General features: G+C 46.1%; 1 protein-coding gene and 1 long non-coding RNA gene across 5 annotated transcripts in view; one reads left to right on the forward strand and one right to left on the reverse strand.

The window, feature by feature from the left end:
- LOC135896416 (uncharacterized) overlaps positions 1 to 17,653 on the forward strand; it is a 110,763-nt gene that overhangs the window by 64,508 nt on the left and 28,602 nt on the right. The gene's annotated exons all lie outside the window — the stretch shown is intronic.
- The window catches only part of LOC135896415 (uncharacterized), a 203,325-nt gene continuing 189,626 nt past the window's right edge, over positions 3,955 to 17,653 (reverse strand). For all 4 annotated transcript variants that reach the window (XM_065424789.2, XM_065424788.2, XM_070537029.1 and 1 more), the window contains 3 exons: positions 13,707 to 13,842; positions 10,923 to 11,309; positions 3,955 to 6,760 (listed from right to left, as the gene is read on the reverse strand). In XM_065424789.2, coding sequence (XP_065280861.1) covers positions 6,633 to 6,760; positions 10,923 to 11,309; positions 13,707 to 13,842 — 651 coding nt within the window. In that variant the 3' untranslated portion in view covers positions 3,955 to 6,632. The remainder of the gene's footprint in view (positions 6,761 to 10,922; positions 11,310 to 13,706; positions 13,843 to 17,653) is intronic.

The raw sequence follows: 17,653 nt of genomic DNA on the forward strand, positions 1-17,653 counted from the left end.
AACCGATCCCTTTACACGCAAATACAACCACGTAGGTAGCTACAATCATGACAGCAGCCTATATGCAAACCTAAATGTACCTTCATACCACTTCACCAGGCTACAAGAACTAAATTTGATCAAAGAATAGAATGCGTGAATACTGTCAGCAAGGCCTCGAATTTTACGCACCGTCTGAATACTTACAACGCACGAGGGAGTAAATCCGTAAAAGTGGGAATCTTTACTCATAATAATTTAATACACACACAACTATTCGGAGCATGTAATCCATTCCAATAACGCAGGTCCTTCACAAGTGTCCTCGCATCACAGCCTGAGAATTCTGCAGTAGTCAGCCACCTACGAATCATGCCGAGTTACCTTGCACTTTCTGAAACTTTATGGAGCAATAAGACAAGCAGAAAGGCATTACGTCCCATATTTCGAAGTAAGGTCGCTGTAAACCTCGCGGGTCACGTACACACTCGCCTTCATCATTCTTGCAATCGCGTCACTTCTCTACGAGGCCACGGAGTCACCCCTTGTCGTCCACCCACTCCACTTTCTTGTTGCGTCATGCTATACAGCACCCAGTCAGCGCACCGCCGTACACGACTGTGTATGCACACACTTGCTCACTACCACCTCGCGCTCCCAACTTCGGCCTATGTTTTCAAAGGACCGGCGCACTCACACCCCCACCGCGGAAGGCTCTGTGCGCGGGTCAGGCACATTTGAGTTGGTCGTAGAGCAGCAGTTGTCAGGACTTCGCTCGCCGTCTCCATACACGCCCGCAATGAAGGGACGACCAAAGTTGATACGAAGCAATCAGTCGCTCCTTCCTTCCTGCCAATGCTGCGGACGAGGTTGCGGCGTTCGGCGCTCTTCGCCTTCCAGAAGGCACGAACGTCGGGGGAACGGAGCACGAAACGAGAACTCGCGCGCGGCAAGAACCCCGACGATACCGGAGCGTGGAGAAGGCGACTTTGCTTCCGCGGTTGCTATGACGTCGCCTGCCATTTGCTCTAGCTGCTCCGCCGCCACTTTGGTCAGAAAGGCACGTGACCTCCAGCGCTGTATCGCCCGCGCAGCAGTTGCGTATTTCTTCCACGGGGTGTCGCCAGTCAGCAGTGTTGACGTCGGCTGTTACGTAGGCGCCCGCCTTCATTTTCTCCCTCCTTTCTACTCTTGGCTGCGTCTCCAAAAAATGGATGGGGATAGCGCTAGGCGAGAGGGGGCTTGAAAGGAGAAGGAGCCAGGCGCCAAATCTGGTTTGGCGCTCGAACATATCGAAATGTGATGTCATGAACCAGTAAAACTGCTTCTCCGTGGAACTCATATCGCGTAAAGAAATCATGGCTGAGCTTTTAAGTGAGGCGTCTCTGCAGAGCTACCCCCTCTGATGCCACCAAAACTAGAAAATAAGCCAATCATTCACGGAGTCAACTGAGATTGCTGGGTTGGACAACAGTAGAAATACCCGCTTGTTTTCGTGCAGGAGGCGCGCCTTGAGAGTTTGAGAGGCTGGTCAATGAGTTTTCGAAGCGATGTTATAGCCTCCATTGTGTTACTTTTCCTTTAAAGAGACGTAGGGCTCAGTTGTTACTTGTGGCTAAGTTAGTCCTGGGCAACACTCTTCACCAACACAATTTTTCGTCTTATGTGCGTCAACATTTCGATGTGTACAAACTATTGACACTTAGATTTTGCTCTGAACTTAAAATTCCGGAAGGGAGAGTCTCTTAATTTCATCGTTAGGTTAAGCTTCAGAGATTGCAATAAATATCTTACTAGTGAAATGGCCATTTACTGCAGGGCACCATGGATATTTTCTGCTCTTGTCCCTAGTGAGGCCTCTCGCCGGCACCTCCGAACGCGCCAAGCCCGAAACGCGCAGCTTTCCAACTTCACTCTCCTCATTCCCGCACGCACGCACGCACGCACGCACGCACGCACACATTCACACAAGCACGCACACAAGCACGCACGCACACACACACTCACACAGACGCATGCACGTACACACGTGCCTGTGAGCAGGGCGACACACGTAGCGTTGACGATGACTACCGCAATGTGGATGCTGAAAAAAAAAAAAAACTCAGTGCCGTACCCAGATTCTGAGAGCAACATACTGCTGGGCCAACTTGTATACTCTCCCACTTAAACGTACCGAAATAACGATCCAATATGAACGATGCGATCAACAAACGTGCTGAAAGTTAATTCAATATTTCCTAGCAGAGGAACATGTGTAACAGTGTCGCGCTGCACACGTGCTTTGGATGAAAGAAAAACTGTGCATAAGATTGCGCGTAAAACTACAGATGAGTGCACGTCATCGGTGCACGGGCGCGATAATTACGCAGTGAGGAGAATACATGACTTCAACATATTATTAAATAAAGATTAGCAGGCTGAAATTGCAACGGACCACACTTACCTTGTTCCTCAAGCGTCCTTTTCCTTAGAGGAGGGCCACTTCGGTGTGTCGTAGAACACCCATGTGCTCTTGGGCCATCGCTGCATTCATTCCCAGCCCTTACGAATAACATGCTGACGTATTGTTTGCTAAATTCGCGAATACTCAACCTAATTTAATTTTCAGTGGTATGCTGCAGTAGACTACCTACAGCTTCAGCTATGCTTGTGCTGCATTGCGAAAGAGACTGCAGTTTTTATGCGAAGCATATTACGAGGGCTCAACCCAGCTCCTCAGGCGCGGCGGTGACCATGAAATCACGTGACACCGTGACGTCACGACAGAGGAGAACGAGGGCTCAACCCAGCTCCTCAGGCGCGGCGGTGACCATGAAATCACGTGACACCGTGACGTCACGACAGAGGAGAAGTGGCTTTGGCTCAACTCTTGCAAGACGGGCTGGGTGGGAATCGAACCAGGGTCTCCGGAGTGTGGGACGGAGACGCTACCACTGAGCCACGAGTACAACGCTTCAAAGCGGTACAAAAGCGCCTCTAGTGAATGCGGTGTTGCCTTAGAAACGCGCTGTTTCTAAGGCGTGCGTCTCTTGCTCAGGCGCACATTTCGTTGCCGCGCCGAACGCTGCTTTGCTCGACGCTCACCGCGTCCAATGCGGGGCGCGTAGTCGCTGCCCTGTAGCCCATTGTCTTACACCCCTTGGCGGGTCGACGGGAACGCTGTCGCGTTCCACTCTTGAAGGCGAAGAAGTAATGCATGAGTTGTTTCTTCGTCTAGCCGAACCAAATATAGCCAAGCAACAGCAGTTCACCAGGCTAAACAGTGGTTCAACAACTAAAATAAAGGCTAGTATGCTTCGCATCCTGGGCTTAACCTTACCTAAGCCACAGCCATTTTTTTTTACTTTGCATCCACAAAATAAAAAACGTACGTCTGTAGGAGCAAGAAGTCTCTCCAGTACCAATACATACTCGCAAAAATGTCGTTTTCGCATTACAAGCAAAGTACTGGGATCGATGTGCAAAGATATCACTGCTCGTCTCGTCGATGAAAATACCATATAAATATCTTAAGCCTAAGCTACCCTTATATTTATGACCCTTTGTAAACATTACTTACCTCGTAGTGATGTCCATGAGAATTGTCTATTATTATAATATTTTCCTGCTAAAGGCAATGCTGAACTCTATTTGCTCTTCCGATATGTCTCCCCATAGATCAGATAAAACCACGACTGTTCAAGCTCACGAGGCTCAAATTCACTATAAAAAAATTCACATCGCAGTAACCGCAGGCGGTACTCCAGAGCCCAGAAGAAACTCATTCGGATTGCAAATTGGTGACGATGCGTTTTCAACAGTGCCGCTCAAATACGCGCACGGTGTTCTTTTGCTTGTCCCTGTCTTAAGTGGAGCTGTTGAAGACGACCCGGAGGAAAACACACGACAGCCACACATTTCCCGCACCCGATCATTTTATTGCCCAAAGATTTGGTGCCGCGCTTTACGTCGACACCAGCAAGATGCTGCGGGATCAAGTGTCAGGCGGCCACTAGTGCGAAGAACAACTCTCTTTATTCACACACTCCGCGCATGCGTGATGTGCTCGCATGTCATTGGGTGAGCGTCGGAAGGCGTCACGTGTCTTCCTGTCATACATACCCTATGTACCGTGCGTGAGCATAAAGGTGTACGCTTTCTCTTTTATTTACAATATTTATAAGAGCAGCTGTCCCCGTGGCGCAAGAAGTAAGTGATCCGTTTAACCAAGAAAATATAGATCTTAAACTCCGGTATTGTTTCGTAAAACATTAGAGGTGTGCTTAAAGTACGCACCTAACGGTACTGCTTTTGCTTGCCGCATTTGCACAGGCTGCATCGTCAGGTGGGTTCCACTGTGTGATATTAAAGAGCGTCTTCAGGGAACGAAAGCATCTAGCAATTACCGGCCGCAGTCACAAATAAAGGCGCGTGGTTTGTTTCAAATGTAGTGCTTGATTGTTTACGATCTTGTCATATTACACGCTAGAAAGTATCACCCTTGGTTTAGCGGTGGTAGATAATATTGAGATCCTTCTCACAGCGTCACAAAGCTATTGCAAAACTCTGCATTGAGCTCGAGTAAATGACCGCTCCGGAACTGGAAATATACTTGCCGTAGATTATAAAGCGTCCACTAAGCTCCACGAAACTAGGGATCTAGAAACAAGAACATGTATATTGGTGGCGATTCGTATTCGTGGCAAGTCCGAACAAGCGGCGAATAACAGTAGCCGAATCCCGCAAGGTGGCGGTAAGTCCATGACAGAGAATCTGTCATCCACCTGTCGAAGCTACAAAGCTACGAGCTTCCTTTGTACTTCGTGCTGCGGTCTGGTGGTCGGACAATTTTTCGTTTCAGCAGGAATAAATGGAGGAGAAGAAGCACTAACGAGTAGCTGAGGAAACGTTAAATAACCACAGGTGAAGCAAACTTGAAATCAGAGCCACTTTTATACGTTATTGAAGCGACGGGGAGGTAAAGCGTCGTTAGCCGGTATGATTTCGTGAACATCACAGCTCTACGCTCTAATATGATGACTAAGTGGGAAGTTTCAAATAAGTGCTTTAAATAGACGACGTTGTGGATATGTGTCAACAAAAGGGTCTAAAGTTCCTCTCAAGGTGGTTATGAATCGGGTATACTATCCGAAGCATACTTTACGTTTATCGTACTTTGAAGGCGTCTTCTCGTACGCCAATTTTCCTGGAGTGGCTAAAAATTGGTCATAGAGGAAAAGCGAGAATGGAACAAGGACACTGTAGGCGATTCCCGTGAAGAAAACAAACAGGACAACAGAAGCGCAGGGTTAACAGCATGTCTACTGAATGTCTAGTGCCATACAAAATGCGCATCATTGAGGCATAAGGAATGTATCCTGAAAGGTGTTTGAGAGAGGGAGAGTGCGCGAAATTTTTTATCTCTATTTTATTAATGTAACCTTGTTTTTCTAATTTACTAAACATACGCCTAACAATTTTTCCCAAATATTTTAAAGCTGTACATGTTACTAATACCGAACCACCACATTTTATTGCCTGAAACGTTAGCATCAGACGGTGCCCGGAAAATTATGATTAAATGAACAGAAAGTCAAACTAGTTCATTTTGATTCACCTTCAAAAACTTTCCAGCTGAAGAGCGCAAGTACAACGCACAAGCAAAAACTGAAAAAAAATGTGTCCAACAACTGTTCCGTATCGCCTTTTATGATCAACAGCAACTTCCAAACCACCGCAACTCGGGACCGAGACATTGTCAGTGCAATCTCGAGGCTCGCAATGATCGCACTTGTTCAAGGTGATTTCATTCCCCAACACAGCTGCACCGCTGCTGTCGCTAACACTGCTCCGAACCGCTGAAGATTCTCTCCACACATTCGTTCGTTTCTCCAAGCAGCCACCCCCTATTCTCCCTCCTTCAACAGACACGCTTCTCTACATAGCCACCATAACACGAGTTTAGCCCACAAGCGCAACTCACTTGTGAAATGTGTTCTTTGCGCATAGAGGCAGCCAACCGACAACAGTTCATGTTTCACCATGTCGTCTACTGAAGCCAAGTCATGAGTGCGATGAAAGACAGGCTCCCTTCAACCGGAATAGGCACAGCAACCTCGCGTATAGACCACGCGTACGTACCCGAGCTCCAGAAGGGTCGCTGCGGTGCGGCTGAGTTACTTCTCTTTCTTACAACATACGACCACCACTGCGTCACTTGTGTGGTTTTCTTTTTCCGAGTTGAACCCTGTCTGCCGGATGCCTTTAGAAAGTTGGAACCCTTCTGACGTGGCAGCCCGTAGTTCTAAGCTCGCGGTCTCGAAACAGAGCCTCCTCGGGAAAAAAAATTGTGGGAAGCGGCTTGTGCGGTGAAGTCGCGAGGGACTTGTAAGAAGGTGCAGGGCGCAGGACGCCGAAGCAGCCGGTGCATCTGATGGTGAAGTGGAGATTGTCTTTGAGGTGACTCTTCAATCCTTCGCTTTCTAATTCAAGTACACTGCGGAGCTTCGTCGTGGAGCAACGAGCAAAGCAGTTGGCGCGCGTACTAGCGCGGTCTGTCTAGGCCTTGCGTTGAGTCCATGTCGCATGTCCGAGGCGTGAGAGTTTGTTTTTTCTTTCTTTTTTTCGTGGTCGCACCACGCAGGACACTAGAGAGCCACAGGTAAGCGGTATCACAAATGCGTCCTTGTCGACACCGTAGCAACCTGCACCACTGGGACCGGGAGCAGTTGTACGGCGAATGCGACCAACAGTAGCAGCACGGCTGCCGGCGCTGACAGAGTGGTTGAGGCGTCCCGCACTGTAAAGTACAAACGAATGAATGATAGAGTACTCGTTGGGGAATACAGGATAGGTCTGCCTGGTGGCGTGCCTATTAAGGTATTTGAGATGGTTAGGATGAAGTACTAAAGATATGCAGAGTGCACGTCACATTATATACAACATACGCTAAAAACACATTGGAACACACTACTCACTGAGACCACTGTCACTGACACAACTGAATGAAGTAGACAAGGCCAGTAATCTGTAACGTTTACTAAGATGTAGATGGTTTGACGAAATCCTGCATTATCGGTGGCTACGTCACACCTAAAAAAAAGAACACGAAGACACCTTGCTAGACACACGGCTGAGGCGAATTAATAATCGTGACTCTTTACGTACACAGCGCACAAAGTTCTGAAAACGTTGTGCGCGTGTTCTTCCTTAGAAAGCTTCCTGTCAGTCATCGCGTCACATTTTTCTAGCCCTGTACTCAAGATGTCGCTAATGCATTAACCACAATACAAAGTAAGATTATAGCATTTAAAAATGAGTTGACAGAAGTATTTTGCTTTAGGCTTGCCTTGGGGCTAGTTGAAATTAAAACGCAAGCCTTAATAAATGTAAATTCGACAGCGTTTCATCGTCTGCGCTCATGCTCACGTTTTGTGTAGAAGTCTTAACTTCTGCAGCGCTGTTTTTCAAGTATGAAGTCTTAAGAACCTAAAGCAAGGCGCTTGTCATTTAAGCTTAAATTTGATTTTAACGTAAATAATCTGGAACTGAAGTGTAATCCCCTGCCTTTTTTGTTGTTGCTGCTGCCATTGTACTCTCTGATATCTTCTATACTGGCGCATATTTATTCTCAGGCTCGTTTTTCTGTGCTCCTTCTGTTCTCTCAGAAACACGTCGTCAATATAGTTTCCGTTTTTAAAGAGAATAATGAACCGCTTCATGCACAATACAAGTTCTCCATGGCGTCCAACAGATGTGTGATCTTACCGAAAGCATGGCATAGCTTAAGTGTGAAAACGGCGAAAAAAAGCGGAATTGTTCAGCGCGGACGCTTTGTTTTACGGATGCTACGATAAAAATTCGGCAATGCTCATAGCACATACGGTAATACTTTATGCCTAAACAGGAGGATGTTTTGATATAAGCAAGCTTCATAAAGCCTTCTCGCCATTCATGATTAGTGTTTCGTTGGCGTGTGAAATTTTTGTTTCGTTTTCCGTCTTGTTGCCAACAGACCATCTGAACGTACCATTGTCGACCTATGGTATACAAGTGAAGTGTGATTGCTAGTCGTACCTCGCACCCGGTTAGCATTGCACTGTTCAGTGTAGCGCTGATCGTGAAGATCAGTGCTGCGTGGAGAGTTTCATCGATGTTATTGAAGATGGATGTGTCTCTCATTTGAAAGAGGGTGTTCATTCTTTACTGGCTCAATGCTCGCCATCTAGCACATAAGCAATATCAAGTACCAACAAGCTGAACACTCCATAACGTCCACGCAAACGTCAGCCATTTGTCATTCACTCTTCTCCCACGCTGCAATGTGCTTATCATGGTCTAAACTTGTACGTTATTTCATTGTCCAGCTTCGCTGACCGCCTTTCGTCCTTTCGTTTTAGTGAGGGTCACCTTGGCCTAACCCAGTGTAGGGCAGGCAACCAGTCCCTTGACTGGTTAACATCCCTGCCTCCCGTATATCCTCTCTCTTTCTCTCTCTCTCCTTGGCCTAGCCCCACTTGTCCATAAATTACGGTAATGCTGTTCACATTGTTTCCGCGTACTTTGTTTCCGGGGCAGTGAATACAACCCTCATAACTGTCTTAAGTCAGCCGGCACCTCCAGTTCGTATGAAATCATGTGAACATAAGATCACAAATGAGGATGCGTTGCCTAAGGCAACAGGGGCTGTGGAACCAATAACCAAAGTTCTTTGATTTCATAGCACGACAAAACCACTATGGTGGAAGGGCTCAACTTGTACAACGTTTCAGGATTTCTTGCTCCTCCAATCCGCAGCGATGGATGTTTATTTCATTGTTATTTTCAATTGCTTCTAAAGCATTTCGTCGGCTCAACCAGCACAGTGAGAATTTTCCAGGCCTCATTTATTAACCGCGCCCACTTGTTTTTCCTATATTCTGAAAAACCATCTTTGAGATTGCGGTTTTGATCTTTCACAGGAATCTGCTGTTCGTCTGCAATTGATATTTCCGGAGTGGTGAAATTGAAAAGATTTCGTAAATTTGTATTCGCATTTTGCATCTACCTCAAAGTTCCACAATTACCGGTGTCCTTTCTGCATGGCATTCATTCAATAAGTGTTTTTTCTTCTCCTATTCTTATTCATTTTACTCGCAGTAAACATCCATACTGCTCCTCTCGGCTTAAAGCCAGACTTTCTTCGGCACATTTATTCATGGTAACTGCCGCGTTCCTGTGCCAGTTCTTATGCCAAGTTTCCTAATGGCACCAACACACCCACACCTTTTTAATTTTTCTTCTGTAATGCATGAAACACGTATGGCATCCTTGCACAACTTCGTTTGCGTCTAATTATTAGTCCTCTCTCGCGGGTTCCCCCGACGGTGACTCCGTCCACACTTTCTGCGGACGCTTTCCTACTTACGCTTATCAATAAGTATAGTATTCTTAAGGGCTTTTCTATAAAACGCAACGCGTTAAATCTATAACGTGAAAGTGTGAACGCGGAACAATACGGTGGCTGTAATAATGAGAAACTATAGGAACGCGCGTCAATACCAATCAGTATTTATAAAAGCATCATGCAGTTTGTTGCCGCATCTAGTGGATGTGCGACAGACTAGAAAGAGCCGGTCTTCAGAGATGATGGCCGCACTAAATAAACTATAACAGACGGAAAGAGAAGAAACAACAAGCCTAAACGACATGCGTGCAATTTGCCTTCCTCTTTTACTGTCTAAATAAACGTAAACGCTCGATCATTGAGCGTAAGTATTTTCTCTTTAGTGAAGGTGGACACGGCGCAGCTCACCGTTAGTTATCACGTGGTCTTGTGTGCTTTTCTATCAGCGCACAACACGACATTGTTACTTGTTTGACTACCATACCTCTCCCGACTATCAAAAGCAACCGGAAAACCATTACTACGCGCGTCCCAAACAACTTGATTTGCGCGATTTGGGTAAACTTGGACGTGTATTGAAGAAACGCGGTGGGAGGACGACCAAAACATTCACAACATGACTAGCGCTGATTGTCAGCAGAATTTAAATAGAAAAAAGATCACCCATTTATAACCATGCGGAAAACCGAACTCATATGAACATGACTATAAATGGCTGGTGCTTTTTCCAAACAAGTTTATTTGACAGCGAGCGCTAGTCATGCTCTGCATGTCTTTCTCCTCGTCCCAGCGCGCTGCTTCAGTGTCTCTTTACGGGCACCTATAGTGCACCGCAAATGCTAATGCATTTGAATGTATCCATTCAAACGGAAGCTACAAGAGTACATGTAGCGGAACATTAAGGTATTGGAGTGCTCTTGAGAAAAGCTCCAAACTCTGAAAGAAAAAAAAAGCTATTGTGGTTACTTTGACCTTGTGAGAAATAAATTCATCTACTTCACGTTATGAAATACCATTGCCAGCCAGTAGTTAAAACTTTCCAGCGCGTGTTTCAAAGTCGAATTAGCAGTGCATATTGTGTAGGCGTAACAAGAGTGTAGAGACGCGTTGCAATGGCTGAATGCCTATGGGGCTGTGCCACCGAGCAAAAGGTCTGGGGTTGAATTCCCTACTACCACTTCCGCGATTCTACGCGGGCGTAATGCAAAACACTCGTCTACAGTAATTTAACTCTTTGTTGACAAAACCCTCGTATTAAAATTTAGTCTGGAACGGTGTCCATCAGAGCCCGCTACTCAGGACTTGAAAAGATCACAAACATCAGTTTAAGACCAACGGGTACATATTAGATTGTCAAATATGAACGAACGTTGCACTTTCGAAAGACTAGAGAAAAAAAAAAGAAACTGCGAGCCTGTGACTCGCAGCTGAAGGCAGGAATGTTAACCAATCAAGGGTCTGGTTGCCTACCCTACGCGGGGGGAAGGGGGAAGGGCAAGAAATAGAAGGGAGAAAGAGAGATGGTATGGAGGCGACAAATGCCGTAAACAGTAAAAGCCGCAGGAAACGTCCGTGCCTCGGCTCGTGTTCTCGCTGATGTGGAGTCCGGACTTCTGGTGGCGGCCTCCGGAGGACGAGGAAGACCCGAACACGAGCTCCTCGTTGCTCATCGTGTAGACTCTGGAGATGGTGGCGGTGCACTTGAGCTTCATGTTGCCGCCCCGGAAGTGGTCCTCGGTGAGCACGAAGCGCAGGCCGAGCGAGGCCGTCTCCAGGCCGTCGGCGTGCAGCGTGGTCGAGTACTCGGTGGTTCCGTCGGCGCCGGCCACGGCCACGTCGTTCACGTACCAGCGCAGCGTGGCGGCGGGCTTCGACTTGGCCGAGGTGCAGTTGACGCTCACGGTGTCGCCGATGCGGTACTGCGCCTGGCCCCCCGTGATGCGCGGGCCCTCGGTCGGAAGTACTGCGCACGCAGCGGCGACAGCGCGCGTTAGACTGCGGGCCGCTCGCCAATGAACAAGAATGAACTATAGCTTGGACTTTAACAGGGTATTCTTTGTCTACGCAATCGCTTACTGATTTGAAGGAAAACGTTTCGGTATTAGCATGAAGAACAGAAAGCTGAACTTTCTTTTCTTTTGCCTGCGCGCTATTATGTGAGGATGTTACAGATTGTCTTTTTTCTTTCTTCTATTCCTGTTGTTTTTTGTGCAGAGTTGCTCAAAACTTCTCAGTTTGAGCCTAATGTTCCTACGGAGAGTAATGTACTTTCTTTGCCGATAAACAATTGACTCTCCATTCGAGCAGCAGCTGACGAAATCCTTGATGGCACTGCCATATGGTGCGGGAAGTTGAGGCGGTGGTGTCGACACCTGTGTTTCGTTTTTTTTTTTGCTGCTTTTGTCACTTACAGAATTTGCTGTAACTGCAAAGATAGGCTCTTTGTCATCGCAGATGCACAATTTACGAAGAAATTATCGCTTTTACAGCTTCTACTTGCTGTTTATTCGTGGTACCCTTCTCTTGTCAACGCAATGCCACAGCATTAGTTGGTGCTCTTATTTGAGTGAGTTTGATGCAGTTTCAGAATCCGAATAATGTGAGCAATAAAGGAGGATGGCAGTAAACTTACAGTTAATCTTCCTTAAAGAAGCAAGAAAGAAAGCGCAAGTGGACTAAGTTATTGTTACCGAGCAGTTCGTGCAATAAAGGTTCTATGCATAATAATAGTACGCTAACACTCCGTAAAAGGAACTTTCGGTGTAGCGCAATCATTCACAACCATCATAGCAAATGTAGTACATCGTACCGAACGCAAGAGGTGGGCGGCATTGTGTTTACCACCTGCGTTTTACGAAACCGATAAGACGGCCACTGTGCATGTCGCGTCAAGGTTCCTAATACAGAACGTAAGCATAGAGCAATTGCTCAATTACCTTCTTGTGCGTCGCTGGGCGGACCGCGTATTTCTGCGGCTCGTAACGTTATGGCTGCTGTAAACCATACAGCAGGCAAATCTTTGGTGCAGCTGCGCTGTGCTAGAAAATGTTTTTCACATCATACGATCGTCCCCCTGGTTGTCAGCATAGAATGGTGCTAGTTTAACTAAATGACATCACCTCTCCCGAGTCGCTCTTTTTTCCGTCGTTGAACGTTAACGAGCATATGAAGGAAACACTTTGTTCTAACAGATTGAGGATGGCGCTCTTGTTATAGCCCACGGAACACGTGGTATCGTTCCTCCAGCTTTCGATGAAACTGTTTGGACGAAAATATTTAGAGGTTAATTTAATATACTCCCACAGGTTTAGTGGGAGTATATTTTACTGCGACAGCAGGTCTGAGCCAAAAACTGAGATTGCTGTGTATATCAGTTACTTCTGCACGCTACGCCTGCGGCTGTAGTCATCAGGTCACGCCTTCATCCGCACCTTCGCCATATAGATAATGCTATCGAAACTTTGCCCGCAATCTGGGATTTGAACTCGGGTTCCTGCGACAATGTGGGAGTGGGAGTTCCACGCGCTTACCACAGCGAGATCGCAATGCTAAAGCACGTGATAATTTAGGCGGGATCTTACGCCGCACACGCTCTGAGAGTTATGGCATCCGTGCAAGTATTTGGAAAGCCTCGACAAGCAACTAGTGCCGTAGCATATGAGAAGGAATCTCTGAATTTTGCCGATTTTTCTTTTTCACTTTCTTTTTATTTTTCTGGAAGGCTTGTCTCGGTAGTAGATAACCTCACTCAGTTTTGTTTGATTGAATATATTTCCGCATCAGGTGCTAGATGAGATGCATTCATTTTTGTACTTACTCACCTCCCATTCGTGGCACTGGAGCGTGCGCTATTGTATATGGTTGCATGCTTGCGTCTGTTCCACGGAGTGCATACAGCCTATGGCGAGCGCCACTTCGTCGCGGTAGCGCGTTCGGGCCCAGCAACACTAATCTGCATTAGCTCTCTCTCGCGGCCTTAGAAACAGTGTCCTAGCTTCTTTGAATAAATACGCAAATTTACTTTCATTTCCTACTTATACAGCTTGCACATGCATAGCGCGTAATATTGTCCATAATATTGCCCGAGTGATATTTGATATTGCATTCTGGTTCACTTCCGCATTTCGCTGATCCTGAGGTATTTGTTTCTAGATTCACTTTTTCACACTCCTGTTAATAACTCTGTACATAATCCCTTTGTTCAGTTGCTGTTGTAATTATGTTGTAAGGGTCAGCATGGTGCTTCACTCTGTGACGTCTTTCTGTACATTTGTTACACCACCTGGAACCGCAATTGAAATCGACAAAACTGACGCTGAAGCTGCATTGGCCAAAGTTGCAACAAACTGCAGGAACTTGCCTAGCACGGCCATGTCCTTCTGGCCGCCGACAGTGTCGAAGGAAGGAGCCTCCGCAGACACCTCGCACCGGTATGTACCGGCACTGTGTAGGTTCACGTTACGCAGATAGACCGACGTCCGCCCCGATCGTGCCAGCTGCGTCCGCAGAGGGTGAAAAGAAAACAGCCGCGATTAGGGTAAATATCCGAGCATTACACGAGCAAGTATGTTTGCGCGTGTCACACCTACATCCTGAGCGACAGTCGTATAGGCGAAGTGACGAGCATTCGGCGCAGCAGTGGATTAAGGCAAAGCTAGGCGATTTAGAGCTAAAAAAACGTTCTATGCCATGCATTCCATAATTTATGAACATGGTCACAGATTATTATGAAAGCAGGAGACGTATTTCCAGACAAATACTATTCACTGCCGCTCGTCGTAGTCCTCGTCCTGACCTCACGCTGTGAACTAAAAGGAGACAAGAAATTCTTGACATCTGCGCAACAATCGTCCTTTTACAGTCGGCATTTTTTTTTTCAAGATCATTTATTAGACGATGTAGATACTTTTTCTTAGTCTTCTAGAATCAGCATGTTATTTCGACGAAATTGGACGCAATTTAAAACCTCTCATTGCCCCATTAGTTGCATGAACACAACCTTACATGGCACAGTGTGCCTCAGAAGCTCATGTGCAAAAAAAAAAAATAACAAAAGAACGTCAGCTACTTTAATGCTACCTTGTAAATGATACTCAGGACACATAACACACACTTTGATAATCCTGATGTTAGCCACACTACAAACGAAACCTTCCCAATCGTATTTCGCTGGTAAGAATTTTTCTAGCCATTACTTGTAGGAGTAGTTGTGCGTACGTTTGATCAACTGGAAACTGAAAAGTCCATAAGTCAATGTCCCAGAGCAAAACGGAATGGTATTTTCCATATTCGTGTCGCGACAGCAAAGTGAAAATATTTGTTTCTTCTTACACACAGTCCGACAGTGGAAACTTGTCTGCCATATAATAATTGAGTACGGCCTTTGTTTACCATGCGACTGCGAGTAGCCCGTATACCACCTAAAAGCGGTAGCATCTTTTTATATAACAGATTTTAAAGATAAGTTAGGATAGCTTTCAGTGCCCGGACAACAGCAGACATTTTCGTCTATGTATTCTATGTTGAAATAACGCCGAAATCTCCTTGTAATTAAAGTCATTGGTGTTATTAGTTAAAGAAGAAAAGGAAATGTTTCGAATATATATCACCAATGCATTGCATTACAAAGCGCAACACGCAAACGTACAACAAGGACAAGAAGCGACGACGACAAGCGCTGACTTCCAACTGTTTGTTCAGTTTTATAAGAAAAAAAAACATATGTGAGCACACACATGTTTTCATGTGCCCGAAGAAAAGGTAGAAGTAACATAGTCATGATAACAAGTGGGCAGCCAAACGCGGATTATGGTTAAACCTAAGTAGCCGCACCATTCTCCACGTGTTCCAAAAAAACGATGGTTCTTTTTGTGAAGCAGCTGCAACAGGTTCACTAACAGCGCCTTCTGCTTCAATAGCTCCTGCTTCGAATATTATTCTTCTTTGGTCATACACGTGCGTTCCATATACTCTGGCATCTTCAAAGAGGGGAGCCGCAGGGATGGCTTTTTAGCACTATATTGTTTGGATTGCGGACGCACCTCCGTTTTTGATGATACGAGAGTAAGTGGTGATGATGATGATGTGTGTTGTTTTGTGGCGCAAGGGCCAGGTTTGGCCAAAGAGCGCCATGACTGGTGGTAGTGTTAAGGATGTGTTATGGAAGATGTGACTTGGCTGTAAAGTGGCCTAAAATAGTCGCTGTAAAGTGCGTAAAATCTACGTGCTATAAAATTATGGCGATGACTGATGACGAATACTATGAACTTTAAAATCCATCGTAAAAGAATGATGCAATGTTTAAATTATGCGAGACTTTAAATTGCTTACAGCACTACTGCCTCGCCAGAGCCCTTGAACCATAAGGGCCTAGAGGCATGTGCTATTCAGAATAATTATCGCAGCGGCATCCTCTGGAGAGAGGACCCGCTACGAACATGTGGGGCTAAAAACATGCAAGACAACATCTTTCAGAAAGCTTAGTACTGCGTTGGTGTCAAATAAAGGTTCTGGGCCTAGTAACATTACTGGATGAAGGGGGATGTGCTGGCGGTATGCTACGGGAAAATGTTTCTTTCGTTCAGATTCGGCTTTCCGACACTCCAGTAAGACGTGGAGCACGGTCAGCCTCTCCCCGCATCTACCACAGGTTGGAGGCTCGTTTCCCGTGAGTAAAAAGTTATGTGTGCCGAAAGTGTGTCCTATTCTTAGACGGCAGAATAGGACATCTGTCCGGCGGGATTTTGTTACGGGAGGCCAGAAACCTAATTGTTGCTTGATTACATGCAGTTTATTGTTTGTTTCCATGTCCCACGAGCGTTGCCAGTAGTTCCGCAGTTTTCTGCGCAAGTAGGGCCTCAGATCTGTGACAGGGACTGCTGCGGTAGGATTTACAGAATACGATGCAACTGATGTGGCCATCTGGTCCGCCAGAACATTGCCTTCAATGGCCCTATGACCGGGCACCCAGCATATGATGACATGCTGGTTACATATATACGTTTTACATAGGACAGAATAGAGTTCGTTGATGACTGGGTTTTTGTGCTTAGAAAATGACATCAAGGCCTTCACAACACTGAGGGAGTCCGTATATATAACTGATTTCTGGAGTTGTGATTTATTTATATGCTTTACGGCCGACAGCAGTGCGTAGGCCTCAGCCGTAAAGATACTAGTTTCCGGATGCATTACGTCGGATTCCGAGAAGGATAGACGGACGGCTGCATAGGACACCCCGTCGTGTGACTTCGATGCGTCTGTGTAGAACTCCGTGCAGGAGTATTTGTGCTGGAGTTCCCGGAAATGCATTAAGATTTCAATCTCTGGAGCGTGTTTTGTAACTTGCATGAAAGATATATCACATTGTATGAGCTGCCACTCCCACGGAGGCAGTAGCTTGGCTGGATGCATTAGGGGAAGCTCGAGGAGTGGAACGTGCATTTCTTCACTAAGCTCCCTCACACGCAGCGAGAAAGGCTGTCTTACGGAAGGACGATTGCGAAAGAGTGTAGCATATGTCATGTCATTAATGGTATTAAAACAGGGATGTTGAGGATTTGAGTGGACTTTCAGAAAATATGTTTGGCTCATGTATGTTCTCTGAAGATGAAGTGACCACTCATTTGATTCTGCATATAAACTTTGTATGGGACTTGTTCTGAAAGCGCCTGTGGCCAGTCGGATTCCTAGATGGTGGACAGGGCCTAGCATTTTTAGTGCGCTCGGGGCGGCAGAGTGATAAATCACAGCACCATAGTCTAATCGTGATCGAATGAGGCTTTTATAGAGTTTCAATAAACACTTCCTGTCACTACCCCACGTAGTCTGGGATAGAAGTTTGATTATGTTCATTGTTTTTAGACACTTTTCTTTAAGATGTTTAATGTGGGGGACGAAAGTGAGTCTGTAGTCAAGTATGACACCTAGAAATTTGTGTTCTTTGTTTACAGGTATCTGTTGTCCACACACTTCTAAGCAGGGATCTGGAACCAGGCCTCTCTTCCTTGTAAACAAAACACAAGAACTCTTGTGAGGATTGATTTTGAATCCATTTTTCTCTGCCCACCCTGACACCTTGTTCAAACCATGCTGTACCTGTCTCTCGCAGACGGCGAGGTTACAGGATTTGAAAGCTATTTGAATGTCATCGACGTAGACAGAGTAAAAGATGGCGGGTGGTAATGAAGCACGAAGCGTGTTCATCTTCACGATAAAGAGCGTGCAGCTGAGAACGCCTCCTTGGGGTACACCCGTTTCTTGCGTAAAAGGCCGTGAGAGTGCATTGCCGACTTTTACCCGGAAGGT

Source organism: Dermacentor albipictus, chromosome 4 (genome assembly GCF_038994185.2).
Source record: "Dermacentor albipictus isolate Rhodes 1998 colony chromosome 4, USDA_Dalb.pri_finalv2, whole genome shotgun sequence".
Taxonomy (NCBI): Eukaryota; Metazoa; Arthropoda; class Arachnida; order Ixodida; family Ixodidae; genus Dermacentor; species Dermacentor albipictus.